This window comes from Passer montanus, unplaced genomic scaffold (genome assembly GCF_014805655.1).
Source record: "Passer montanus isolate IOZ18808 unplaced genomic scaffold, ASM1480565v1 scaffold27, whole genome shotgun sequence".
Taxonomy (NCBI): domain Eukaryota; kingdom Metazoa; phylum Chordata; class Aves; order Passeriformes; family Passeridae; genus Passer; species Passer montanus.
Genome location: NW_024367372.1, coordinates 9844480 through 9871735, shown reverse-complemented (window position 1 = coordinate 9871735; position 27256 = coordinate 9844480). Strand labels below are relative to the sequence as shown.

The 27256-nt window shown below is 38.5% G+C and overlaps 1 protein-coding gene across 1 annotated transcript in view; it reads left to right on the top strand.

The window, feature by feature from the left end:
• Positions 1–27256, top strand: part of LOC120503881 (ras and Rab interactor 3-like) — a 156106-nt gene that overhangs the window by 42339 nt on the left and 86511 nt on the right. The window contains exons 3-12 of the mRNA XM_039712916.1: positions 10083–10159; positions 11360–11434; positions 13237–13321; positions 14025–14128; positions 14858–14932; positions 15907–15932; positions 16618–16671; positions 17714–17856; positions 22496–22665; positions 24586–24730. Coding sequence (XP_039568850.1) covers positions 10083–10159; positions 11360–11434; positions 13237–13321; positions 14025–14128; positions 14858–14932; positions 15907–15932; positions 16618–16671; positions 17714–17856; positions 22496–22665; positions 24586–24730 — 954 coding nt within the window. The remainder of the gene's footprint in view (positions 1–10082; positions 10160–11359; positions 11435–13236; positions 13322–14024; positions 14129–14857; positions 14933–15906; positions 15933–16617; positions 16672–17713; positions 17857–22495; positions 22666–24585; positions 24731–27256) is intronic.

Genomic DNA, 27256 nt, shown 5'->3' with positions numbered 1-27256 from the left:
TGACATTACTCAATTGATGTAGCTTTTTTCCCCTTATTTCCTTTCTTTTGTTCATTTCACTTCAGTGGCTTTTGGCTTTGTATTCCCCTTTGTGTAGCATTGCTCTAAATAGAGTTTGTCTCTCCTTCTTTCTGTAAATTGGTATGAGATTTATCGCAGCACTTATTTACAGATACTAAATAGCCATGGAATAGCATTCTGCGTGATTGAAGACAGCATAAGAAGAACTGTAATTTCGGATTGTGAAACTATTGTAATGTTTATCTTAACTGCTTTCCAATAGTGGACTCTTTCTGCTGTTTGCCTCTATTCTACATCAATATGACTTTTATTCTGGAATAATTACTATGCATTTAGGAGATAAATCAGTTTCCCTCCCTGAAATCTCCAGTGCTGCCTAGTAGGCAGTACTAGTGTGTGGAATTCTCCAGATCTTCTAAGGAGCTGGTTTTTGTTTACCAGATTTCACATAAAATATGAGGATATTGAAGTATGTAGTAGAGGCTAGAACTTAAAAGAGATTGTTTTTGCTTGAAGTACTGCAGTACTGTTTACAGCTTCTTACTGAGTTTCTAGACTAGTGAGAAAGTGCTCCAAGGGATGTTGTCTGGGGAGGACTGTGCAAATCTGCCATTTGAAAAATTATTTATGCGGTAAATGAATCACGACACAGGAGCTGGAGGGTTGAGTCTTTGTTGCCTTGGATGGGATTACCTGTGTGGAAAAGGTTGTTTGTCTGTGGTGTAAGAAATGTGTTGATGTCATTTTTTATTATTGAGCAGAGTCTTTCTGCTGGAATGCTCGTGTGTTTGTGACTTTGAGCTAAAACACATGAACTGAGGCGTAATGCTAGTAATCCCATGTGCTCAAAAAGTGTAAACCTGGCCCCACAAAATTGTGATGTTTGTTTAAAAGATAAACAACAAGTCTGGGTCTCTTTTTTGTTTGTCTTCTGGGTTTTGTAAATCTTCTAGGTTTTTGGGCTTGTGCCCTCTTCTACAAATATCAAAGGCTAGAGGCAGAGTTTTTTGTTTTAAGTGAAATCTGATGTTCTTACACAATTGCACGATTTCAGGACCATGGTTTCAGAAAAAGTGAACAAAATACTATATGCTTTACAAAGAAGTAATGAGACTTGGCTATACCACATAAGCATGGTTCACACTGAAAAAATATTGTGCTTCTGATTTCCATATGAAAATGATTCTTTCAAAGCACTGAGGGGTACATGGAGCCAAAAATCATACTGAATGGTTGACTTCAAAGCCTGACTTCATCCAGAGGGTTTTTTACACTATTGAAGGGGTTTTAAGTTGCATTTGGTGCAACTTAAAATCATTTTCCAAAATTCAACTTCCTTCCAAGACCAAAGCCAAATTTGGAGAATTAACCAGCAGATCACAGTTTGTGGTCTCAACAGCCTGATTTTTTTAAGGGCTGGCTAGGGCTTCTGAGTTCCATGAAAATGTTGGCTTGCCTGTACTGAACTCTCTTGGGTATTCTGGCCTCAGTAGGGTCACTGAAGAGGCCTTAAGGCCTCTGCCTTATTGCAGCATCTTTGAATTTTACCAGTTCCCTCTTGGTTAAAGGAGTTTTTTGGATAAAGTACAGGAAAACTCACTGTTGGAAACAAACGTAAGTTGGCAGGGGTCGAATAAATGTTTGAGTTAGTTCTTTCTACAACTGCCTTCCATGATTTTACTTTTATGTCTAGAAAGAGAAGCTTCTAAGGAAGAAAAGTAAATTATACCCATGCACACCCATTGTATGCCTTTCTTTGGTCTTAGTAGACCTGACTTAAAGTCTGCTGTTGCTCTGCTATCTCATACCCATTAAATTCTAAAAAAAGCAATTTGCTTAACTTAATCTTAACCTGGTAGAATCTTAGCCATGTATAGTTTTTGTGCTAAGTCAACTTCAAGAATATCACAATTTTTCTAGATAGTTAAAATTCGTGCTTGGATGGGGTATATTTTAAGTATTAAATTTTGTTTCCTTTTCTATGCATTTGGGGGGGAAAGAATGGTGTGTGCCAATGCAGCTGCTTTTAAATGAGCCATGCTGAAGCTTTTACTGAAGTAGAAGGGATTCAAAAGCTTATTATTATGCATTCACTGTACTGAAGGCACAATAGCACAGTTTCATTTAAAGTGCACTTCTGTTCTGAATGATAGCTGCTGTGCCAGCTCTTATGGTTGCTTAATTATTTTTCTCAGTGTTTTCTACATGGGATCTGTTCAGTTTTCAAATAACCTGTAGTTTTTCTGGCCACTAGCAGTTCAAACTTAATCTGTGGTCTGACTTGGATCCAGTCAATTTTGCCAGTGATTTTACCATTTGAATGTGGTTGTCACTTCTGCTGAGGGTGAACCTGGCAGGTAACAGACCATCTTCTGTGTTATTTGAGGTGTGTCTCCAACATGTGTAAGGAAGTAGTAATCACCTAATTTTATTCACTGAAGGAAGAAGGGTGGGTAGAAGGAGCCTGGTTGTACAGAAAAGTACTTTTCTAGTCATTTTGCAAGCAGAGGTGTTTATGAAACAGAATCAGTAATATTTTATAAAGAAAAACGTTATTTCCTGTCACTTCATTTACATCTGCTCTTAAATGTAACAGTCTTTCTGTCTCTCTGCCATGGTAGCCAGCTTTTACTTTCTGAAGGGCAGTTTTGATCCCTTTGTTCATGTGGCATCAATGGAATAATGTTGGAATGGACTAATCACACATCCCTGTGCCAAATGAGGTCTTCAGATGTTCAGAAAAGAAGATTTCTACCTTGGACCAAATTCACTTAACTCATCCCTCTTGCTTGCATATTCACACAGCACAGGAAGATTTTCTCCCTGCTACGAAATTCTGTAGTGTGAGGAAATCTGCCAAGGGCAGCTTCTGTGGTGGTTGTTCCTTGTATACTGCCTGCTGACAGAGTAATTTTGGGAACCAGGGAAGAGATAGTGGTCTGCTCTGATTGTCAAGCTATTCATTAGGCATAATACAACAGTATATATAAGAGCAGCTCCAGTACATACTCAGTAAAAATATTTTAAAAAATATTTTAATTAGTTAATACCCACTATGTGTAAAAGTGTCCTTTTGTGCCAAATGGAGTGGGTCATTTCAAAGGGGGTCACTAGTCCACAGTGTCTTAAAATTACGTTACGCTTTTCCTAATCTTTTCAGGGAAGTGCTACAACTTGTCTGCTTGATTTGAAAGCCCATTGTTACAGAAATCAGATTGTCATTTTTTCCCTTGGCAGTACAGTGTATGAATAGACCTGCAGTGAAATCCCCTTGAAGATGCTATTGACGTGTCAGACAAAACAGCCTCTTCTTGGTGTTATTGTAAGGTGAATAAATTGAGTTTATAAGTGACTAGGCAGAACAATTAACATAAATACTTCCCATCCTTTAGTTCTGGAAGAGATTTTTCAGTCTGACTGGGAGTAAAAAAAGTTCTAAACAAGACCTCATTGAGCTTGAGCTGAGGATACTAAAACCTCATAGTGTGATGTTTGATTCTCCAGCTTGTTTGCAGCTGGAAGGTTTGCCTTTGAAAAATATGAGGAATGATTCTTTTCTGTAAGGCTGAAAAGTTGCCTGACCTTTTAATAACTGTCTTTTTTATGTGAGTCACAGTATTGATTGTTAATCCAGTCATTATACTTCTTCCAAAAGGTAGTGATCTTGCCAGGGACATCACTTTTTATCTGTATTTAAAAAGGACACAGCCAAACTGAGTCCAAAACCCAGCACAGCCAAAGAGCTCTCTCCATCCAATGAAACAAGATGTTGTAGACCAGAAAACTATAGACTTTCAGGAAGCAAAAATGAGAGAAGGGTGGAGAGACAGTGTCAAATGTATGAAGCTCAGAAACTAAAGGCAAATTCCATTTAGAAGACACAGTGGAAAACCAGTGTCCTAATAAGAGAAGATGCTAGAACAGTTCAGAAATTCTGTGAATGGTCCGGAGGCCAGGGAGAAAAAAAAACCAAACAAAACATGATTCCAAACCTTGGGAACCTTTTAGAGTTTTTTTGGTTGACACAAAGATGAATATTGAAGCTCAGAAACTAAAGGCAAATTCCATGTAGAAGACACAGTTATTTACTGGTAACTGATGTCTGTGGTTAATTCATAGGACAGTCAAGAGCTAGTACAATTTAAACTGTTCTTGGTATTCAATGGTGTTTTTTCAGTCCTGAGAACCACAATTATTCCCCAGACCTGAAAATGACATGTCATATCTGAAAAAGTCTCACCAGTGCTGGACCCTGGCAGTGTTTGAACTGCTTTGCCAGCCTTGGCTCAGAGTAGTGTAAACAGAGATGAGGCAGTGTGAGTCAGTGAGTGAAAAAAGGGGGGAAGGTGAAAACTTTTTTAGTACCCTGGTTTAGGAATCTGATGTGTGAAATAAAAGAGTTGGGGTCCATAGATGGCATTTTGAAGAATACATTAATGCTTAGTGGAAAACCGGTGTCCTAATAAGAGAAGCTGCTAGAACAGTTCAGAAATTGTGAATGGTCTGGAGGCCAGGGAGAAAAAAAACCAAACAAAACGTGATTCCAAACCTTGGGAGCCTTTTAGAGTTTTTTTTGGTTGACACAAAGATGAATACATGAAAGACTGCTCTCTGGTACGTGCATGCATCCTTGTGTTGCAGTACTTGTGTATTCTCAGTACTTATGTGTCCTTACTGAGTCCCCTAGATCAGGAACTGGGATTTCATCACGCCTTTTAATTTTCTGGTTGATAGATAATTATTAATATGTTTTTTCATTGTTTGACATTGACTTAATGAGTGAAAATACTTTTTTTTTTATAAAAGAGAGAAGAAACTCAATATAAGTCTAGGATTTAATAAGGTATTCTACTTTTTATTGTAGCTAATCCAGTTTTGTATAGATATTTTCATAACTTCATACTGATAGAGAATTTTCAGGGCTATTTCATAAATAATACCACTCTTAACAATCATATATTAAATGGATTTCATTGTTGAGAGTTGAGTCAGTTATTTGCTTCATGAGCTGCCACTTTTCCATTGCACATATGATCACACTTGGGAGTCCTCTTTTGGTTGAGGAATATAGGAATGAGGTTTTATATTGAATTAATATACCAGAGAGATAAAATTTGCTCATAGTTCTACTGTTTATGAGGTGAGGAGTATGGAGGAGTGTGCTTAGTGTGACTCTTGCCAGATGGTACATTGCCTGCAAATAGAAAGCTTGATCTTTGGCATCACAAAGTTTTACATGGATGTACAAATGCCTCTTGAAGAAGTTGGGGGGTGTTTTAAATAATTTCATTGCACTTCATTTGGATTATTTTTATTGTTGCCTTTTTGTTACTCAGGTAGTATAATTCATGAGACAAGTTTACTAAAGAGTTATCTCTACAGAAGCATCCTTGCAGAATTTTTCAAATAAACATGTGTATTTCCATGAATAACCTGTTCCAGATTTGCTGTAAGACTGCTGCCTAGGTTAGTATGCAGCAAAAGCTGAGCATGAGGAAAAATCCACAAGTCATCCTGCTACAGAAAACTGGAAACAGCTGTCTAATGGGAATGGGAGCTTAAAGCTTGGTAATTCCTGCTTTTTCCAGAGGGCATCTGAATGATCAGTGAACTGTTCTTTATTTCTTCTTTGATCCTTTTAAGATTTGTATGTTACCAGCTTTCATGTTTAAATGCACTTGTTGAGTGTACTGTTTTTCTTCACTTCCAATTTACAGTTAAAGGCCTGTTAGTTTGTGAAAAAACAAACAAACAAACAAACCTTTTATGTACTATGGCACATTTATGATTTTCTGATGACTATTCAAATCCATTCCATCTAATTTAGGAAGTATTACTAAAAAGGAGGACTTCCATATGACACATTTTATATTTGAGTAAACTAGTTTCACTGTGATGGTAAGATCTTTGGGCTTGACTTTGTTTCTGGTATTAATACTACATTGCATCACTGAAGTCAATACTTTTCTATGAGCAAAAGCTACTTGCTATTCTTTTCTCAAGTACACAATTCCTATCACAATATTTACGGTGCACAGGTTGTGCAAGAGGATTAGCTGAGTGTACTGTGTCTTCCCCTGAGACTACCTGCATGTACTGAGGTCATTGCTGTCCTCCTGAGACTGTACCACTTCATCACCTGAGGTAATGGGTGAAACAGGACAGGGGACCGACCCTTCTGACATCCATGGTAAAGAGAATATGGGAGGGTGCTTTCAAAGTTGCTAACCATCTTTCTGTCAAAATCTTCCCAGTGCACTGATTTTGAAGAGCAGTATGGGCTAAAGTCACAAATGTTTTAAAAGCAAGACTAGTTCTAAGACATACTTGTCCTATTCATTGCAACTCAGCTGATATAGGACGCTTGCATTCAGGGAGATGTTGTTGGAAGGAGTGATGATTTTCTGGCTTTCAATCAAATCTTGCAGCAGATTAGTATGGAATTATAATTTAGTGCAATTTGCAGTACCATGAAGTCTGTTGCAAGTTCAACTCCTGTAGCAAAAACTGTTGATACCTTGCTACAGACACCAGGTAATGATGCATGCATTTGCTTGACAGGTACAAAGAAGCTCCCTTCTGCACACAGGGATGAGTTTGTTCACTGTCACTGAGGCACAACTATGTGTGTATGGACACAACACCAAGCCTGGGGAAGCTGAAGATCTGGAATGTGAGAAGGGAATTGCCCATGAGCAGAAATATTCTTTAGTGCAGAGATGCCCAAAGCTGTTTGCAGTGCTTAAACGAATTACACAAACTTTAAGTATTTAAACTAGCTTGTGAATATGATTATTGGAGGGGTAAAAGTGGAAGTATGTGATTATGTCTTCTGTCTATCCTTCATCCCCTTACACATCTTTTCTGGGTGAGTCTGATGATCAGCAGTCCCTGAGTGCCAGGGTGAAGGGGTAGGCATTGCAATCTGTAGCTATAACAGGGCCTGAAGGGACAGAGGAGCAAGATGTAGGCATTAAAAGGGGCATGAGCTTTTGTGTACATCATGTGCCTAACCCCCTTCCTGCAGGGGCAGAGCTGAGTGTACATGGCCTTCAAAAATCCACAGATCCATTTTCCCTCTCAGGAAAAACCTTAAGAGTTGTAGCAGGCTTGAACACTTAGCAGGTGTTAAGACTTGGCATGCTTGTTGTGAGTAAATCAACTGCTAATAAGGTGAAGAAATCACATGTCAAGGCAGGTTATAAAACCACAGATCCACGTGGTTGTTGAGATGGTTGTCAGGCTTAGGGGATTCTGAAACTTCGCTTCATTGGCAGCCTGCCTGTCAGGATATGGGTAGGGCATGTGGGAACAATGCTCTCAGGGTACCCAGAATTAATCTGCTAACAGCCTACGTCAGGGCAGGTGTCACAGGCATGCCGGGGTTGCCCCAGCTGCTTGGTGCCAGCTCTTTGCTCCAGAGCCAAGCAGGCAGCTTATGCTGTGCAGCTGCTCTTGTATTCTGTTCTGAGGCATGCTCTTTGCATGCCTTGTATAGCTCTTTAGCCACAGACAGCTCAGCCAGAGCTTTTTATCAAAGGTGAATCATGCTTTCTGTCATGCCATAATCAAGGATTTTTTTATGTCCATGACTCAGAGAAAAAGGCGGTGGTGTCCCCTCCTAGTCCTAACTGGATAAGGTGCTCTTGTTTCCCCACTCATTTAATGATTGGAGAGAGGGAACCAGCTACAGATTGATGGCAATTTCAATATAGACTTGGCTTTCTTGGTGCCCTCCCTTCTTCCTGAGATCTGTGCTGGATAAGATGGGCTGCAGGACCCATGAGTTTGCAGCAGTGCCAGCAGGATAAATATTTCTGTATTTCTCTCTGGTTTTAAGATGATGGGTGTATATTCCCCTCCTTTTTTTGTCAAAGGTTAGCCCCATTAGATGTACTGCTCTTCATTTAATCTCCTTCTCCCATCTGTTCTGTCTCTTTTCAGTAGAAACCAAGGAGATGTAGCTCCCACTCAGGCAGACAGATAACTCCATCTCCCATACATGAGAAAATATCTCTGTGTGAAGCAGAGCAGTGCCTTGCTGTGCACACGTATCAGATTGTACCACGAGGGCAGACTGCTCTCTCAAACTCTGATAATGTTATATTCCCTCTGCCAGCTTATCCAGCTGAGGGCATGCCACTGCCCCCTTCAGTTAGGTGTTGTTGAATTCCCAGGTCTAAAAGAGGACCCAAGGGAATCCAAACAGCTTTTTCGTGAGAAACCAGGTTATCACAGCAGTAGGTAAGAAAAACAAATAGTTTAAGATATTAAAGCCATGATACAGCTAGTAAATAAAGAACAGTGCATGTTGATAAGGTGTACAGAATTTATAGATGATTGTTAAACCAATTCTACGTGAATTTTGTGATTATTTGGATAATAAACCATAAAGACGGCAAATGTGGATAGAGTAAAACTCCATACTGTACCTTAGAACTCACTGGTAGGTGGCCATTTCATTAAGGAAGAAATCTTGCCTCCCAAGCTACAGAGCTGTGTTTGATTTCTCTGACTTTTATAGAGCAATTTGAATTGTCTCATTGTGAGAAAAAATGCACACCATGAGTTCTTTGTAGAGAGAGAGGAGCATTATCTTTGAGAAAAGCTGTCTTCATATTAGTTCATATAGTATTACCTCTGTGAGACAAGCAGGTGTTTATTACAAGTAGTTATTTATTTCTAATGTTGTTATCACCAGAATATACTGTTATCACTGTCTATGAAGCAAGGCAGTTTGTAGTGAAGCTGCTTTGCTTTTGTTTTGTGATTAGATGCCTACACTAGTTTTTATTTTCTGGCTCTTACCTTTGATGTCCTTGGGACTTCTACCCTATTTGGTATTAACTTCACAGAAGTAAAGTTGCCTTAGAAAGATTAGAAAAATTGTGATTTTAATTAATGCTTCTTAAAACTTCGGTTTATACTAACTTAACCATTTTTAACATTGTGCTGTGAAATATTATACAGTCATCTGAATGAGATTACCAGGTAGGTAATAGCTTCCTAGATGAAGCATCCAGTTTGCCAAGATAGGGAGCAGGGATATATTCCTTCTGCCATGTGGTGGCAGTAAGGGGATGGCACTTCTGGCACAAACACCTGTGATGGGAGCTGCACACCTTTGCACCCAGTTGTGTGGAAAGATCTGCCTCATGTGCAGGGTCCTGTTAGCATTGCCAGAGACTCAGACCAAGGCTCTGTTCTTTGCTGTCCTATGTGTGCTCTCACAGCCACAGCTGAAATGGAGGAGACAGAGGACAAAATGGGGGTTGCAGTGTGAATGGTGTGTGTGTGTCCTGAATACATCCATGTGGGCACAGTACTTCAGCCAGTGATGTAGGAACAACCATATTGAGGAAACAGCTGTAGGTCTGGGTCTTTTCTCCCACTTTCCTTCCATTAGGGAAGTTTCCTTAATGCAGTTTTAGTTAATAATCACTTCAGATAATACTGGTTTTTAATAAGCAGAATTTATTAAAAAACACATGCCTTGTGTGCTTACTAATTTTTTTACCATACATTATTTCGTGTGGTAGGGAATAACTTCTCTAAAAAATTTTGCATTTGTCAGCTCTAAGTTCTTAAAGTTGATGGTATTTCAGTATTATTCCAGAAAGGTATTCCCGTCTCATGGAGGGAATGATGTTACATGGAGGGAATGGTATTTTATTATACTAGATATTACTACATTACTGTATATAGCAGTGTATTACTACAAGGAACCTACTTGGCTGTTACATGCATATGTGCTTCTGTTGGCATCTTAAAATGTTTATGAAACATATAAAATAGATTAAAGCATTACAGATTGCTGCATCTTGACCAGTAGTTTGTGAATTATCCTGTACGGTGTTCCTGTAAGAGTGTCAGCTGTGATTACACAGTGTCTCAAAACTACAGAGCACTAAAGAAATTCTGAAATGGCAAGCTGTAATATAATACATCAGAAGAGGCACTTATGTTTGGTCATATGTTTCTGCAGATGCTTTCCTGTTTTTCATTCTTCCATTTGTACATGCTGTGTACATTTTTTTTTAAAAAGTATGTTTTTCTTTCAGCCATTAATGAGTTTCCTGACGATATATTTACAAATAAAGAACGTCAGCAAGGAGGAATTCTGCTTCATATCATTGCTGTAAGTTTTTTTTTCTACTGTGCTTTATTTTTGTTTTCCTTTTATGCTACTTATTCTATTTTTATTTTTTAATATGATATTAATCATCATAGTGACCGTACTTAGTAGAGTTCTGTATATATCAACAAGTCTTTAAGACTTTGATTTGAGTATTTTTAGTACATCTATATGAGTACAGTTTCTTAAAAGGTAACACCTTGGGGACATGGTGTAGTGGTGAACATGGTATTGTTGGATTAACCGGTGAACTTCATGATCTTAAGGTCTTTTCCAATCTAAATGATTCTATGACTCCATGATTTCAGAAAAGGAAATAAGTCTGAATTTGCAGTACCTATGCATTCATCCTCTTGGAGATAAAGTCCTGGCAGAATGGATCACATGACTTGTATTTCATGTTATATTGACAGAGTTTGGGATTCCTTCATTGATGACATCGAGCATGATGTGGAAGTTTCTTGAGGCTGTTTCTTTTCTTTTGTACCTCTATGCAATAGATGCAGTTATAATTAAAAAACCCAAACCAACCCTGAAGAAATATAGAAAATATAATGTTGACTTCTATTTTCTATTCTATTAAAAAAACAAAGCAAGTGAGGCCTGCAGGCTCCAGGTTTTCATTCCCAGCTCAGGGAAAGTAAAGTATAAAGGAGTTCTGTTTGATGGACAGCAGCAGGATCAAGCCCGCTGCATGGGCACAGCACAGAAAGCTGCATAAGACAGTGGGAGAATCACAGGTATGCAGGGAACCAGGATCATTTCTAAACATCTTGGTGCAGTGTTCATGGCCAGGGTCCACTTATTTCTAGGTGTGAATATTTTCTGAATATTGTTAATCAGCCTGGTTTTACTTTCTATTTAATTACTTGGTCTGATAATTTAAAAATATAGGGGATGACTATATGACTTTGTAGCTTTACCTGTTGCTTTTCATTATATGAAATCTGTTGTGGCATGCTCTTCTGTTAAAGTATGGTACCTTTCATATTTTAGGGTCTGACAAATATTCCAAATGAGATCTAACATTCAGAAATATGGTTTTATGTCATAAATTTATCAACAGGGAGATTTTTATTTAGAATGAAATGAAAAGTGTAGCTATATATTTCTGCTAGTTTGAATAAAGGTAGCATTACCTTTATTCCTCTTTTCACATACACAAAAAATCTAAAGTATTCCTTGAATTTATTTTCTCTACAGGCTCTTTATATGTTTTACGCTTTGGCCATAGTATGTGATGACTTCTTTGTTCCATCCTTAGAGAAAATTTGTGAGGTATGTTAACAAACATTATCACTCTTCTAGAAATTTGTTTAGAGAATATTATTTAGAAATATTATTTTCCATCCAAAAAATGAACCAGTGGTCTGTGCACTCTTGTTTCTCTGGCCGCACTCAAGCAGAAAAAAATCAAAGATTTAATGAGATCAGATGGCAAAACCCGCTCTTAAATACCTGAGGCATGTAACTAGAAGAGGTTATGGATGGGCTGGATTTATTATTGTACTCCTTTTAAAAAAGTAACTTGAGGAAAGATGTCATAGATAGAAAATTAATGTGGTGGCTATGCAAATCTTATTGCACATCTACCACTGTGTCAGCAAGGAGAAAGGAAGTATATGTGGTCCTAGCATAAAATGGAAAAAAGAGGAAACGTGTGAGAAAAGTATGTACCTTGGATATAGAATGAGAATACAAATTTTATATGAAAAAAAAAAGTAACATAATGGCTTTTCCTAATTTTTGAGAAGACTGCAAAGTTCCATTTAGGATTCAATTGAGTTGATTGTGACACAGTAGGATTAATACATGCCATGTAAATGTTGTCTTATGATTTTGGTGAACAGTATAAATACAGAATACAAATGTAGATTTTAACTCCTTTTTAAACACAAAATGAAAATCTCATCTCTGTTGCTTTTAACAAAAATAAGAGTGACCATTTTCTGAAAAACTCCTAGGGGTTTTTGTAGCTAGTTTAAAGGTCTTTTTTCCTGTTGCTAAATGTACTAAGTACCTGTTGATGTTACTCAGAGTTGTAAGCTTACACTCATCAGTAGAATAACAAATATAACAATAAGGGACTAGTAAAATACTCAGTTGGGATATTTTCTTTCCTTTCCAGATGTTCAGTATTCAGCATGCACCTTAGACACCATATTTAAGTTATACCAGTTGGTTGTAGCAATCACTGGTTACAGATCCTTCATAAAATCTTTGCATTTTATCTCATATTCTGCTAAACATTTAAACAGCTACCAAGAGTTCAGATAGCACACTTAGGTTTGAGCACCTGCAGCAGTATGACTGGTAATAGATCATATTTGTGTTTATGTTTTGTCCAGATGTGTAGGATGCCATTGTTATCAGCTTAAGATGTTTTCAGGCAAACTGCTTGAAAAATACAGGATTTTTAAACTTCTCCTTTTGTCACTAGTTACTTTTCTATCCTTGAAATAAAAATAGTGTACTAAGGATTATGTACTGAAGTCTACTAGAGACTCTCAAAAAGGAAAAAAAACTCCTCCATAAAACTGTGTTTATAGTTCAAGGGAAAGATCCTAAGACTGCTGAATTGATGCAGCCCACTTGTGGACCTGCATGTGTTTTTGCTGGTCTGAGAACTCTTAAGTTACCTATGTCCTATTAGAGCTTAAGAGACACCATCATAAAATTAGATCTCTCTATCATACACAGCCCTCTCTGTGTCTAACTGGACTAATTTTATGTGTGTCAGCAGACTCCCTTTTGATTAACACAGTTGAAAAATGAAGCCAGAATCAAACCTGCTGTTTGTAGGATTTATTCACAAAGGTGGTATTTTTCTGTTACCAGTTTTCATTTTTGAATTTTAGAAGCCCTAAGAGTTGGGGAATTGAATGACTGTGTTTAGAGTTACAGAAGTAAATAAATGAAAACAATTTGAAATGTTTACAATCCTTTTGAATCTGCAGAGATACTTTTCTTTAAGCAGCTCCATGTAAGCCACAATTGGCTATTCATTTACATATATAGCTGTAGAACTCCCCATTGTCAATACAGTAGCTGTGCTGAAACTACCAATTGTTTTCTTCTAGAAACTACATTTGAGTGAAGATGTTGCTGGAGCCACATTCATGGCAGCAGGGAGCTCCACCCCAGAACTGTTTGCATCTGTTATAGGTATGGAGCCCACACACAAGCTTTTTTGAGATCTGTTAAAAAATCAGCAGCAGATCAAGCACAGGTACCCATTCTTCTGACAATTTATAATCAGCAATTGCAGCTGTCAGCCAGTCTGTGATTCATGGCATCATTAACTACTCAAAATATCTCATGAAAATGTGAGTCTTCTCTCAAAACACAGAGAGGAATGTCTGATTCTGAGCACAGGATGCAAAAGAAGAGATTTATTGAAGTCCCTTGAGAAGTAATTTGATATATTTGGAAACAGATTAAGAGCAGCTCTGAGGAGAAAGACTTGGGGGTGTTGGATGATGAGCTCATCATGATCTGTCACTGTGCAGCCAGTGTGCACTTGCAGCCCAGAAAACCAACTGTATCCTGGGCTGCACCAGAGACAGTGTGGCCAGCAGGTTGAGGGATGGAACACAGCTGAAAACTAAGCTATGAAACAAAACTTACTGTTGAACTAACTAGTTAAGAAATCATTTACTAAAAGTATATATGTAGAGATTCTAAGCCCCAGCTGGGGAACTGCTAGCTAGACTAAAAGCACAAATTATTACACAGAGAAGTGAGCCTTAATTATGAAATGTGTTTTGGTTAGTCTTTGAAACAGTCTCTATTTCACAAATAGAACATGTTCTGAGTGACTGAAAATTAAATTACAGAGGTAGTTATGTATGTTTTTCTCCCTCTGCAGGTGTATTTATCACTCATGGAGATGTAGGAGTTGGGACCATTGTTGGTTCAGCAGTTTTCAACATCCTCTGCATTGTTGGTGTCTGTGGACTGTTTGCAGGACAGGTCAGTAAGATATTTGTCTTTATATAGTTCAATTGCTTACAATTGCTTTAGGGGTTTCCTTGAGCATATATTAAAAAAAAAGACAAAATCACAGACAAAAATGGCATTGTGAAAAACCTCAAATATTTCAAAGAATTTACAAATGCTTTAAAAATAGTGACTGTTTCCAAAAAGTTCAGCTGTAGTGTCAGCACTCTGAACATGTAGCATGCAGAGGAAACTGGTTCCTCTTCATACAATACTGTGTTTACAGTCACCTAATCATTGGCATCTGCTGATCCTTCCTGATACTGATGACAGTCAAAGAATCTGGGACACAAGCATGAGATTTGCTCCATTTACTCAATAGATGGTTAAACTCTTTATCATATTTTTTCAGGGAGTAAGTCCAGTGTATCCACAAATAAAAGGAACGAGAAACAATTGATTTGCTGCAGTACAGTGAATTTTACTTTACAATTGAAATTATGACCAAATCAAGTATCGTTAGTAAGAAATGTATTCCAATAGTGGAAGTTTCTATATTAATTTTTTACGATGCTTAATTTAGATCCATTGTGTAACAGACTGATACTTCTTAATTGTAACATAAAACTGCATTTGGTTTCAGCATTGTTGCTAGTAATAATAATTGCTCACACACCTAAGTTATTTTAAGATAGGGGCCTTTTTGTTTGTTTGTTTCTGAGATCCCATATTTTAGTTGGCTGAAGGTATGATGTTTTTCAGGTGGTTTGTCTCACCCAGTGGGCAGTGTTCCGGGATTCTGTATACTACACAATATCTGTGATTGTACTTATTGTGGTAAGTAGCTCTCTTACTGGTTACTGTGTTTCATTGCTTGAACTTTGGTGGACCAGCCTGCTCACTATACACACTGGCAAATAATTATTTTCCTAGCTAATTCTAGTGGCATCTGGAAGTGAGAGCTGAGCTCCACAATGTTGCATAAATATGAAAATTTCATACAGCCCCATGGAGTATGTGCCCACCATATCCATCAGTATCCATTGATTTTGTACTAGGGTTTGTAAAGTTCTGCAGGCTAGTAGGATACTGTTATGCAGTGCAGATAGCACTCTCTTCAGACTGCTTGTTGTGGTGGTGAAAAATTTTGAGCTACACATCTGTTTTAAATAGAGAAGGTGGCTATTTCTTGCTTCTACACAGTAATTTTCTTTCTGATTCTGGGTAAGTTTTTCCATGTAGAACACAGGGGAGGTACAACTTTGTTCATCTAGAGCTGTGTAGTAGTTCCTGAATGTACACATTTAATATGTCTGGTGGCAAGGCAGGGAAGAATGCATTTAGTCTGTATTTTGTAATGCAAGTGGATCACTAGCTGTGTATTCAGTAACAGCAGTTACACAGGATGGAGTAAAATGTGAGTAGCCATTTGACCCAAGAGGAGAAGTAAAACAGCTGGCTGTTCTGCTAGAACTAGTCTAGCTGTTAGGACTCAAGAGTTAAGGTTTTTTGGAATAAGTGACTTTGCTGTCATTTGCACAACATAGCATGTGGGTACACGAGTACATATCTGTCTGTCTTTCACACACTTGCACCATTTCCCTAAATAGTTCTTAAAACAGCCACTGACAGAGATCCAGGCCTTGTTCACGAGGTTGTGTTTTGTACGGTGGAAATTCTGGTTAGAAAGGGTCAAGACTTGAGTAGGTCTGTCTAGATGTGGCTGATACTTGCTGAAGAAATTTGACTGTTGTTTGAGATAGATCAGAGAAATGGTCAATTTATGTGTTTCCTTTTTTTCCCTCTTCTAGTTCATATATGATGAGAAAATAGAATGGTAAGTTGTGTAAATTATTCCATGCAGTCCTGTATTTGCCATGAGGCTCACCAGTAAATAGAGTCATAGTGTAACTGACTTTCATTCTATACCCTGAGAGTATGAGCTGGATTGAACACTTAGAAAATCCTATGTATTTTGTTTGGGCTTAGTTTTTATGATGGTCATGGAAAACTAAAAGAAAACCAGGAAACATTAAGGATGTACATAGGCTCTGTGTAAGGCCCAAAGGTTCCCATGTGCAGAGAGGGTAACCAAAACTCTTCTGCTCTGATTCTGACTGTTAACATTTGTGGGGATGCCCAGTGTTCCGATGAACACTCCAATGTGAATCCTAGTGGAAGATCATAGGCACCTTCTAACAGTGCTCTCAGAGTGCCTGGCCTGTGCTTCAGCCCTGAATTGCAAAAGGCCTTGGTGTTGTGATGCTCAGAGGTAGCTGTGGTTTCAGTCTGCATAGCACATTTCTGGAATACATGCACTGCATTTTATTTGCATGTTTATTGAAACTTGAGAGTCTGCTTCCCCTCTCATTCTGCTGAGACACCATCTAATCTTAATGATGTGAGTCCTGTGTGCACAAATGTGACTTGTACCAGATGTTTAAGGCGCGCTCCTACATAAAACTTGTAAAGCATACAGCTGTTTGAATGGCCTTCTAACACTTTCTTTCTGTCTTTTTGAGGTGGGAAAGCCTTGTACTCATCATTATGTACTCATTCTACATACTTATAATGAAGTAAGTACTTCTCCTTACTGTACCCTTTAGATGTTAACTGACCATCATTCTTTTGGTCTTGTTTAGTCCTTGGCCTTCCTGCCTGAGGGCAGTACAGCCAGTCACGTTTCTGTGTTAGATGTTCTGTTGGGTTTTATGCTTAACCAATTTAATTGTAGGTTTGTGCTTAATCAGCAGCAAATACTTGCATGCATCCTTTTCATAGTGCACAGAGGTAAAGTTGCTTTCAGAAAAAGTTGAGAAAAATGTCATTTATACAAAGGTGTATATGAAAATTTTGCAGGATGCTCTGGATTGTAAACACACATCGTGTCAGCTCTATACATGTTTTGTACTCCCTGGAGAACGAGGTCAAGGAACATTAGACAGAGTGCTAAGCAGGTTGTTTACTGACATCTTCTTCTGTGTCACTGCCTCTGACAGGAGAGTCAGAGGGCTCACTGTTACTGTAGGTGTCTGTGACTCCACCCTTTATTACAAGTTGCTTAGACTTATATCCCTTGGTGACCTTCCCTCACAAATCACCCTGTTGGAACTCCCTTTTCTCCTACATCAAGTCTTAGCAGAGCTCATTGACAGCCCTCTTAGGTCCCACCCTAGTGCTAAAATAGATGTATTCTGTCTTTAGAAGGGTATGGTCAGCAGTCCCAGAAATGCTCAAGAACCCTCCCACAGGAAACACAGTTTCCCACTGAAAGAAACAGTGAGCTGAATTGTGAGCTGATGCAGGAGGAAAGAAGCTGCTGTATAGTGAATGTCCTGGCTCCAAAGTCAACAGATCCAGTGTTTTGCCTTCACTGAATCTGCTCCAGTGCCTTTTTGCAATTTGCTGTATGTCACCAGAGATAGGTGCAGTCCTTGCTTTCCTATCAGCTTGCCACTGAGTTGAACAGTCCTTTCTCTTCACTTGCTATAAATTGTCAGAGAACATGCATCTAAGCTTTACTGCTTGCCTGCATAAGTTGTTCTCAGATGGTTTTAAAGTTTGCCAAGAAAATGCAAAAATCCAACTTTTTTAGAGACCTTTTCTTTGCACTTTCAGGTACAACGTGAGGATGCAAAATTTCTTCACTCTTAAAAGCAAGAATGTTGGAAATGGTGACACAGTCAACAATGAGCTGGAAGATGGTAATAAATGTTATGCCTCTAGTTGTGATGACCCATCCATTCCATTACTATGGAAAGGTAAGGCTGAGCAGACAGGACTTGGAAAAAGAGTAGTTCACAGGATATCTTTTTTATTTCTTCTATGCGGATCAAAACAGTGTCACTGTTCAATCATAAGCAGAGTTAACTGGATAATTCAGCAGTCAGATTGCCACATTAAAAAAAATATTTTTTTTTCTATATTCTGAAAACAAGCTGCTTTGCACATTGGCAATTTTTCTCCCTTTTTATTTCTTGTTCAGTGATGAACTACATTGTGAAAGAAATACATTTTTTTAACCAAGAAGAAAGCAATTTTCACTTCAAAAATTAGATTGGAATGAGACGTTGAGATGTGGATGTTGAAGGAAAGGACATGGGCAGATCAGTGGGCAAGAGGGGGTTACATGTTGAGTTCAGATCCTCAGAAGACTGGTTTTTACATGCCTAAATAGTCTGTATACATCACCAGACACATATGTAAAATTGAGAAATGCAGGTTCTTTGCTATTTGTGTATTTTTCTTAAAGGAAAGATGATATCCAGCTTGTGGTACTGAAAGTAAGCAAAAATACCTTGGTATTTTTGGCTTGTTTTCTAAGCCTGTTTTTATCTTTGCCTTATCTCTCTTCTTTTCCATTCTCTCTTTTCTCTCTAGAGCAAAATCATTCCATTTTCAAAGTACAGACCATGTAGTTTAGTGAGCAGTTGGGCTGCCCTTAACAAGTGAGGTCTCCTCACTTTGTTCTTTGCACACATCTCCCATTTTAAGAGGCTGAGCTCATCAGCAATGTTGGTAGCATTGGAAAGATCCCACAAATAATGCCAAACAGGAATTTAGAGCAGACTCAGAGAATCCCACTCTTTTCTGCTTTTACTGTTTAGGCTGGGATTTCTCTAAGGTAGATACAGGTAGCTATACCTATAGGTATACCTACCATTAGGTAGGTATAGTTTTATTCAGTGACAGCACACTGCTACTCTGGTCCTAGATAAGGTGTTTAGACAATGCTAACTTAAAATTATTTCTCACAGGACATTGTAGCATAATTAAATGATGGTGACTTTGAAATACTTTCATCTCATTTTATAATGATCTTTTGGGAGCACTAGCTCTGATATAGTGAGGTCTGTCACTTTCATGTGGATTTGTGTCCATGCAAGGTTCCACAGATGCTTCCTGTATTCAAGTGGAGACATGGGAAAAGGGTAACCCAGTCAAACACCACAGATATCAGTGGCTTTTAGTTTTGAGGAATTTGTTGGGTTCTGATATCATCTCCCAGCAGGCTCTGCTCTCTAGCCCTTGTGGTAAAGAGATGATAGCACAGACTACTTGCCTGTGCATCTATTTCCTTTTCAAGAAAATGTGTAGATTATTGAATGCTTATGAAGAACATGCAGGAAAAAAAGTAAGAAAGCTCCACTAGCAACTGTCCACATGAGATTTATTTTCTGATTTTGCCTCAAAGATGCACTGATACTGCAGTTTCAGTCAGATTCCCTTTGCCTTCTCCAGCACCCATTTCACAAATACCTGCTGCATTGGAGAGACAATTGTTCAAAGAGCCAGAGTGTAGATACTGTCACAGGCAAACATGTCTGAGAAAGTACAGAAAAAGAGATTAAGGATTTGGAGTGAGCAGTGGGAGGGGAGAATGGCAGTGTTAGCCTAACTGCTCTATGTGTCAAGATGCTGTCCTAGAAAGCTGTCACATGGCTGCCTCCAGCTTCTTCCCTCCTCTTCTCTCAAAATATGCCATGGCCCATCAGTCTAAGTTGACACATGCTGGCTTCACAAGCTGAGCTGCATTTTCCCCAGCAGCAGCAGCTTTCAGAAAGGAGCACTGCTAATAGCAAGGAGAGAATTTGGGCTGGCCTCTGCCTTGCACTGGTTAACAGTTTGAGGATCCACCAAAAAACCTCCCTTGGCTTCACCAAGGTGTAGTTTTGACCTTAATCTGATTTTCCACAGGAGGAAAGCCTGATTACTTCCTGTGGAGGAATAGTTGCTTTAGGTGAGGAACCCTGTTTCTAGCAAGGACAGTCTGTTGCTCAGGGGGCAGGTAAAAGGTGTAACCCTGTAAAGCTCTTTTATGCTTGTAAGTTTGATTACTTTCAAGAGCTTCCTGTGGTGCAGTATAAAACCTTTCATCACTCCAGTTTCAGAAAGAAAAAGGAGAGATTTTCACCATAAGAAAAATTTCATTTCAAGGGTGAGTTCTGCACACACAGGTAAAGGCAACCTAGATGTACTTTGTCAATACTGGTCCAATTTTCAAAGTGCAAATGTGTATTATCCTTGACTTTTTTTGTGTTGACCCAAATTTCCACCAGGTGGCATGGTTTGACCCCTGCCTGAAACCTGAAATTTGGATAGAAGCGGGTTTCTGAGGGACTGGGTTTCAGAGCTGAAGTCATCAAGAAGCTTTCTGTTGATTTTGACAGGGTTGTTGGTGCTGAACCTTTGCTGGTGAGCAGTAAGTTTGTTGAAAAGAAAACTCAGTAGAGTTTTTCTGTAAGGATTATCACCAAGGAGAAGTGCAAAAGGCTTTTCTCCTTTTCACATTTCTTAAAACAACTTTCAGGTGGAGTCCATACCATATGGGGCTAAGGTATATTGTTTTTTACAGGCATAGGGAGTCATACTGAAAATAATGAATATAATAAGAGCAATGGGCCACAGCAAGTCAGAATAGCTGTAGTACTTAAACATATATATACTATGAGATATTCTACGTCATTGCTGAGTTTTTAATTATGACATTTTATCAAAGCTGAGTGCTCTCTGTCGTCATAGGGCTCTAAGTAACAGTTTCAGAGTAACTTCAGTGCTCCCATGTTTTTCATGTCACTGTAAGATGAAGCATTTTGGTGAATTCTCTGGAGGAACTCACTTAGGAGCAGTTAATCTGATGAGACTGTTAATATCAGGCCTTTTTGTCCTTACCAGCATTGCTGTCAAACATTTATTTTTCTTTAGCTAAAACAAATGTTAAGTTTATGTGGTTGAGTCCTATTCTGTGAGGACTGATTCCTAGGAAATCTGTCTGGCTATATATTCCTTCACATAAAAGCTTCCACACTCCAAGAGTCACTGGAGTGGATGTGCTCAGTATTTGCATCATCAGCCACAGTACTCAGCAAGGTTAATTTGGTTTACATGTTGGGATGGAGGAGGATAATTGCTCCTTTACATTTGCCAAATGTAAAATTACTACTAGTTCTATTCTGTATGAGAGATGTTAAGCTGCAAGCAAGACTCCAGAGTGGATTCTTTGAGTAGGGCACATTTCTTTGTGAAACCAGAGATCTTACATTTATGACACTTCAGGTGACTCCAGTGTACTCACTGAACCCATTTTAGTGAAACAAGGCAAGACACTCAGATGCTTGGAAGGGTGGAAGTTGCGGATGTTTATTGGTGATTTACAGGCTTGCTGTTTTTTCTTGTTGAATCATTATGGAGAATGTATTTCTTCAACTGCAGATATGCTAGAAGATGCTTGAGACAGCAAAGCCTTTATTGCATGATGTGACTTAGATGCCTTCCTGATGCAGCCTTCCTGAAAAAACAAAAATATTCAACACTGTAACAAAGCAAAAGAGTAGCAATATAAGCATCTGTGTGCTTAGAACAGGTCCATTTTAATTCCATTGTTTGAGTTGAATCTTTTCTTAGATTTCCTTTGCTTCCTGGCTGGGACCATGCACTAATTATCTTTCACTTCTACCTCCTAAATTCTCCTCCTCTTCCTAATGTAAGTAACAATACAAAATGGGAGGGAGAGGGGGAGGCCAACTAAGCAAAGCAGAAAACAAGCAGCAAAGATTATTTTTTTTTCTGTAAATATTATTCTATGTAATAATTAATATTTATTATAGTAATGTATGTATTTCCTGCCCTGCTTTCTAACACCACATGGGTATGTCTCCTGTCTGCTGAGCCTTGCTCTGCTTGCTGTGTCTAGTCTGTAGCATTTGTGAGAATATTGGTTTGTTGGTGAGCTCCTAAAGTCCTTGCCTGTACTTGTGTTGATTCCCAATAAAATTTTGTTTCTATGTGTTCTTAACATGGTAGAGTTTCGTTAACTTTGTAATCTTGGTATGGGTTCCTTTATATTAACAAAAGCTTACTTTGCTAGTTAGTCAGAACCATAGATTTGTTCTTGACAATTCTTGTCATCATTTGAAATTATTCATGTGAGAGATACTGGTAATATTCTGTGAAGGTAAAGTGAAGATTTCCAGAGGGAGTGAGCACAACATTAGGGCCTCCTGCATGTGCAGCACCTTGATCCAATGGAATAGCTTTAGAGGTTTCAGAAGTGCTGTCTACACGGCCACAGTGCAAACACTTCTAGAGAAAGGGTACAAAACTCTAGTGGGACATAAGCAAAGAAAACTGGTGCTACAGCATGAACAGCTGGGGAAAAACTGCTCCCACTAATCTGACAGTGGCTTGGTGGCTGCCTTAGTAGAGTGAAATCCCTTTCCAGCATAAAGAAAGCGCACAACTGATGAGGAGTTTCACCAGAAATATTAAAGAAAAGTCACTCATAAATTCTGGCCTTCAGATAAATGTTTCTGCCACCTGAGCCTGTAAAGACCCGACTCTGGATGGGGGATGCATGGTAAGGTCAATTCCACTGCTAACTCTGTCCATTGTGATCATTAGTGAAGGGGATACAGCAGTATGGCAAAAACAGTGTTGTGATGGTGGATGAGATCATCTGCTCCAGCCCTCCCAAGTACCGGTTCCCTGAAGCTGGATTACGGATTATGATCACAAATAAGTTTGGACCACGCACCAGAATGCGGATGGCAAGCCGACTCATCATTAATGAGGTACGTTCATTTGGAAAACAGAAAATGACCATGAGGCAGAGGGTTACCAAAGAGCTGTGCTCGTAGTGACCCTGGAATTCCGATTCTCCCATGTTCCCACGGTTGGGAGAGAACTATGTCTTTCTCAAGCAGCTATATGAGAGCAGATTTGAAGATTGATTCGCAGCTGGTGATGATGTCTGTTTTAATGGGAGGGCAGTCAAAAAGGAGGGACTGCCTTATCTCCCTGACAGAAAATGTTTACTTCACTGTGTGTGTGTTCATATGTGCACATTTAGATTTTATTTATAGCAGAAGAATTGGTTTTGATTATTACAAAAGTGGTTAGGTTAAAAAAGGATAATGGACAAAGCAGCCAAAAATTATAAAAACTGCTCTTGTATTATTAACACTTCAGGATCCCTTCACAGATTTGCCTTCCTCTTTAGTATTCACTGTAGTCCTCAAAATAAATTTTTCAAAATAAAAATGGATGGAAATATTTTCATGAGGGGAATTTGCCCTGGACAGTTTCAGTTCTCTCTTACTTGATACATTGCATATATTTCTTGTTCCATACCCTGCAGCTAGTGGCAGGACTTGGCAAATGTGGCTGTTCTGAACTTGCTGAAGCACTAGGGGTGAAAGGTTTGGCCTACCTACCTTTTTATGAATGAAGGCAGGAGTTTGCTCCCACAATATCAAATATGAGAGGTATTTACTCTGGCAAGTAAATAAATTTCAACATCATAATACAGTTCATGTGTTTAGCCAGCCTTATGAATTCCACAATAAAAGAAAACACCATTAATGTATTTTTTAAGAAACATCCAGTTTGACAGTGAAATAGTGAAAGATGTTATGGTCAGGAGTAGAAGATCAGACAGCACACATGGCGACAGTGGACTCTGTAATCCTTGAAGTCAATTCATTGATCAGAGAAAAATTCTTAATGGGTGTGTGGGTAGAAAGCTGATACTTGGCACTTTAAACATCTGCAGAAAATGTTGTCTAAACTTGAGCATTTTGAATGTATGGTCTTATGTATTCTTACTTACATATTCACAAGTTTTGCAAAGTATTCAGATAGGATTTTTCTCTCTTTTTCACTAGAGTATGTTGATATTGCTTTCAGAATTTTTTTTGCATGTTGTGCAGTTACTTTATTTTTCAAGGCATTTCAGAGCACTTCTTAGGAATTTGCTAGTTTGTCAGGAAGAGAACACTTTTCAACCCTGCATTACCTCATCTAATGAACTAAAAATAATTTTTTTTTATAAAAGTAAGAACTTTGCTGTTGCATCTAACATTCTCCAGTGCATGAGTGGGTATATATGCTGATGTTTAAAACCTATCCTTGTAATTGTTTTACTGTGTGTTGGAACTGCAGGAGTTCTTATACATTTCTGCAGGGCCAATTATGAGCTTCATGTACTCAGACGAGCAATAAGGATTATTCTTGTTTTTGAAATTAAAAATGGGAAGTTCAGATTTACCTCAGTGAATGGAGTTGAGAAGGAGGGAGAAGAGTTGGATCTGAAAAGAAAGATCCTGGATAATGAGTCATTCATAAGCCAACTTTAATTGTGCAGAGGTGTCTTGAGTGTTACCTTTTGATTATGGTGCTATTGCTGGTATGAGGGGGAACTATTGCATGAGAAGTGCTTTAGAATACCACATTGGTTCCAACATGGGTGGAACAACAAATGTTAGAACATTCTCCATCATGCCCTGAAAGACTCCTGCCAGTAATTTTGAAGTGGATGGTTGACCTGGTGAAGCCTGCTGAAGACAGGTAGGCCACTGGCAGGTTTGTTGTTGATTGAAAGGAAAGCTTTGAGGAGAAACTTCATGGCTCATGTGACTGGGGCTGGACAAAGAGCAAAACTCACAAAGTAAATACTTTCTGAACTATGGCAGTTTTGTGTTTTGACACTGCAGCGCCAGCGGTTAATCCAGTCTGCCAATGGCTCAAGCAAAGCACTTCAGAACAGGAGACAAGAGAATATTGAAAATGGAAACATCCCTGTGGGCAACCAAGAGGAGGAAAATGAACAGGACAGTCTAACTCCATTTTCAGTGCCAGGTAAGGCTTACTTTCTAGATGTTTATAGTACTGAAAAACAAGATAATTCAAATGCCAAAGTCTGGGTTGTAAGAAAGACAACATATGTAGGGAGAGAGGAGGAAAGGAATTGGTTTGACTGTCTGAAGGATGGATTTTCTGACAGTAAAACTGGGCTGGAGGCTGGGTGACTAAAAGCAGATTTTGGAAAGTGTTTTCCAGTCAATCATGGACAGCCATGTTAGAAGTGCTGATTTGCCAGAGGTGAAGGGAAAACAGGAAAGGGAAGTTTATATTGAAACATGTCAGAACGACCTGATGAGCACTGGTCTACAAGTAATTTTGAAGTCAGCAGTTAATAATGACTTGCTGGAAATTGCTAAGCCAGAGGCACCTTGGTGTATAAATATATAATAAATTGGTTTAGTGACTGTAGTGGGGGAGGCTTCTTGGATGAAAACTAAAAAATATTTAGGGAGAGAAAGAGTGTTTAAAATTGTTAGTATAGCTGTATGCAATAGTATTAACGTTTTGAAATTTTTTGAAAATTCTTTGGTGTAAAGAGCTATGTATAACCAACCTCTTGTGCTGGTGGCCTTGGCACATTGCAGGTTGACTCCTGTCCAAATGCTTTGGACATTAGACAGCAGAGATTAGATCAGCCCTCACAGACATGTAGTCTGTCACATAATTACTGTTTAACATAAGTATTGCTTGGCATGGATAAACACCACATTCAGTGAAAAAGAAGGATTTTCCGTGTTATATCTAATTTCTTAGCGACCCCATTTCTTCAGTTGCTGTCATTGTAGAAGAGATGTTTGTGATTGAACAAACGTTGAGCATACTGTGTGAAGACTAGATGATACTGTATAGTTTCCTATGTTACTGTGCTCCCACAGGACCTTCTTGCAGTCAGCAGGTATGGATTGGAGGGAAGAATGGAAGCAAACAAATTCACTGAAGATAGGCCCATTAGATGAGCTTCTGTTCATTCATGAGATAGTGAAAAAATATTTTTATTGTGTGGTGAGCTAACGAGGATGCAGGTCAGCAATATGCTTGTGCACATGAGCACGTTAATGATAAGAGCAGTAGTAATAATAGTAGTAATAACAACAGAAACTAATAAACAACTTCAAAAAGGCAAAATGTCTCCCCAAACAATCTAAACATTGCTGAGTCCTGGAATCATTAAGGTTAGGAAAACCCTCTGAGATTATTGAGTGCTGGCATTAACCCAGTGCTGCCATGTCCGCCACCAACCCAAGTTACTGAGCACCACCTCTGTGTTGCCATTGACAGTGACTGCACTGCTTCCATGAGCACTGTTCCAAACCTTGACCACCCTTGCATGTGTTGGCAAAGAAGACTTTTGAAGTGAGATGGTTTTTATCAAGTTTTTGGATACAAGTTTTGATTAGGGTAGTGCAGTCATGTGTTTCTTCTTACTTTCCAGGCAGCTTTTTTATGAATAAAACATGGGTAAATTTCAGATTAGGGCTTCCTAAGTATGTGACATTCACAATAGACAAACTGCTTTGAACTAAAGAGGGAGTTACTAGTTATGTCACTGGTCTTTAAATGCATTTTTTCTGCATTTTTGAGAAAGTCTTTAAAGATAAAAGTGAGGTTTAACGGGCCAGAGTGGAGCCACTGGTGATTTGATTCATACTTAATGGAGCAAAAGTTCAACATCAGCTCAAGAGAGTTGCATAAAAGTGAATAAGTTGTTGTATAAAATCCTCATCATTACCTTCAGGTGTAGTCACTCCTGTTGTCTGGAGTTGATTAGCCATTGGTTGTATTCTCTTTGCTCAACTCATATATTCTGGCTGAGAATTCTTTCTTTATGCTTTCCAAAGCACCACTTTAATAAGTTTGGTGAAAATGTGAGGATCCAGCATTATGCTTTGTTGTTGTTTAAGTACTGTGGAACAATCAGTAGCCTAAAAAAATCTGGACATTTAAAACTGGCTTCAGGGAAAAGGCAGTTTGCAGAGAATTTCCAAGAATCCCCTCAGGTCTTCTTTGATGTATTTTCAGTCTGGGAATAAGGCACATACATTTTCTAAAGATCAGAAGTTCATGTATTTTTTCAGTACTGGAAACTGTTCTCTGAAGAATAGTCTTTCAGTTTTCAATATGACTTTTCAGTTCAATTGGTTGTGGTGTCCTAGGTAAAAAATCCACTCTTGTATTTTAGGAGCTGCAACTGCAGTGGCTGTGAGTTGGCCCAACCCCTTTTCTTCTGCTGTTTTGTAGTAGCGTTCTTTAGCCTAATTTGGGATTTTACTTTCTTTCTTCAAATTGCATATTCTAGATACTTTTGCAAGAACAAGTTTGGGTTTTTTTCTGAAACAGAAGTAAGTGAAGTATAAATTTTCATCTCTGAATTAGTTTCATCTGGTGATAAATTATTATTTGTCATCTCAAAACACATCTTTTGCATTTTGTTCTTCTTTTATCCTCTGTCAACAGGAGTGCTCAGCAATAAGTGTAGGGCTTTAGCAAGCAGAAATAGAGAATATTGTTGTTACATGAAAA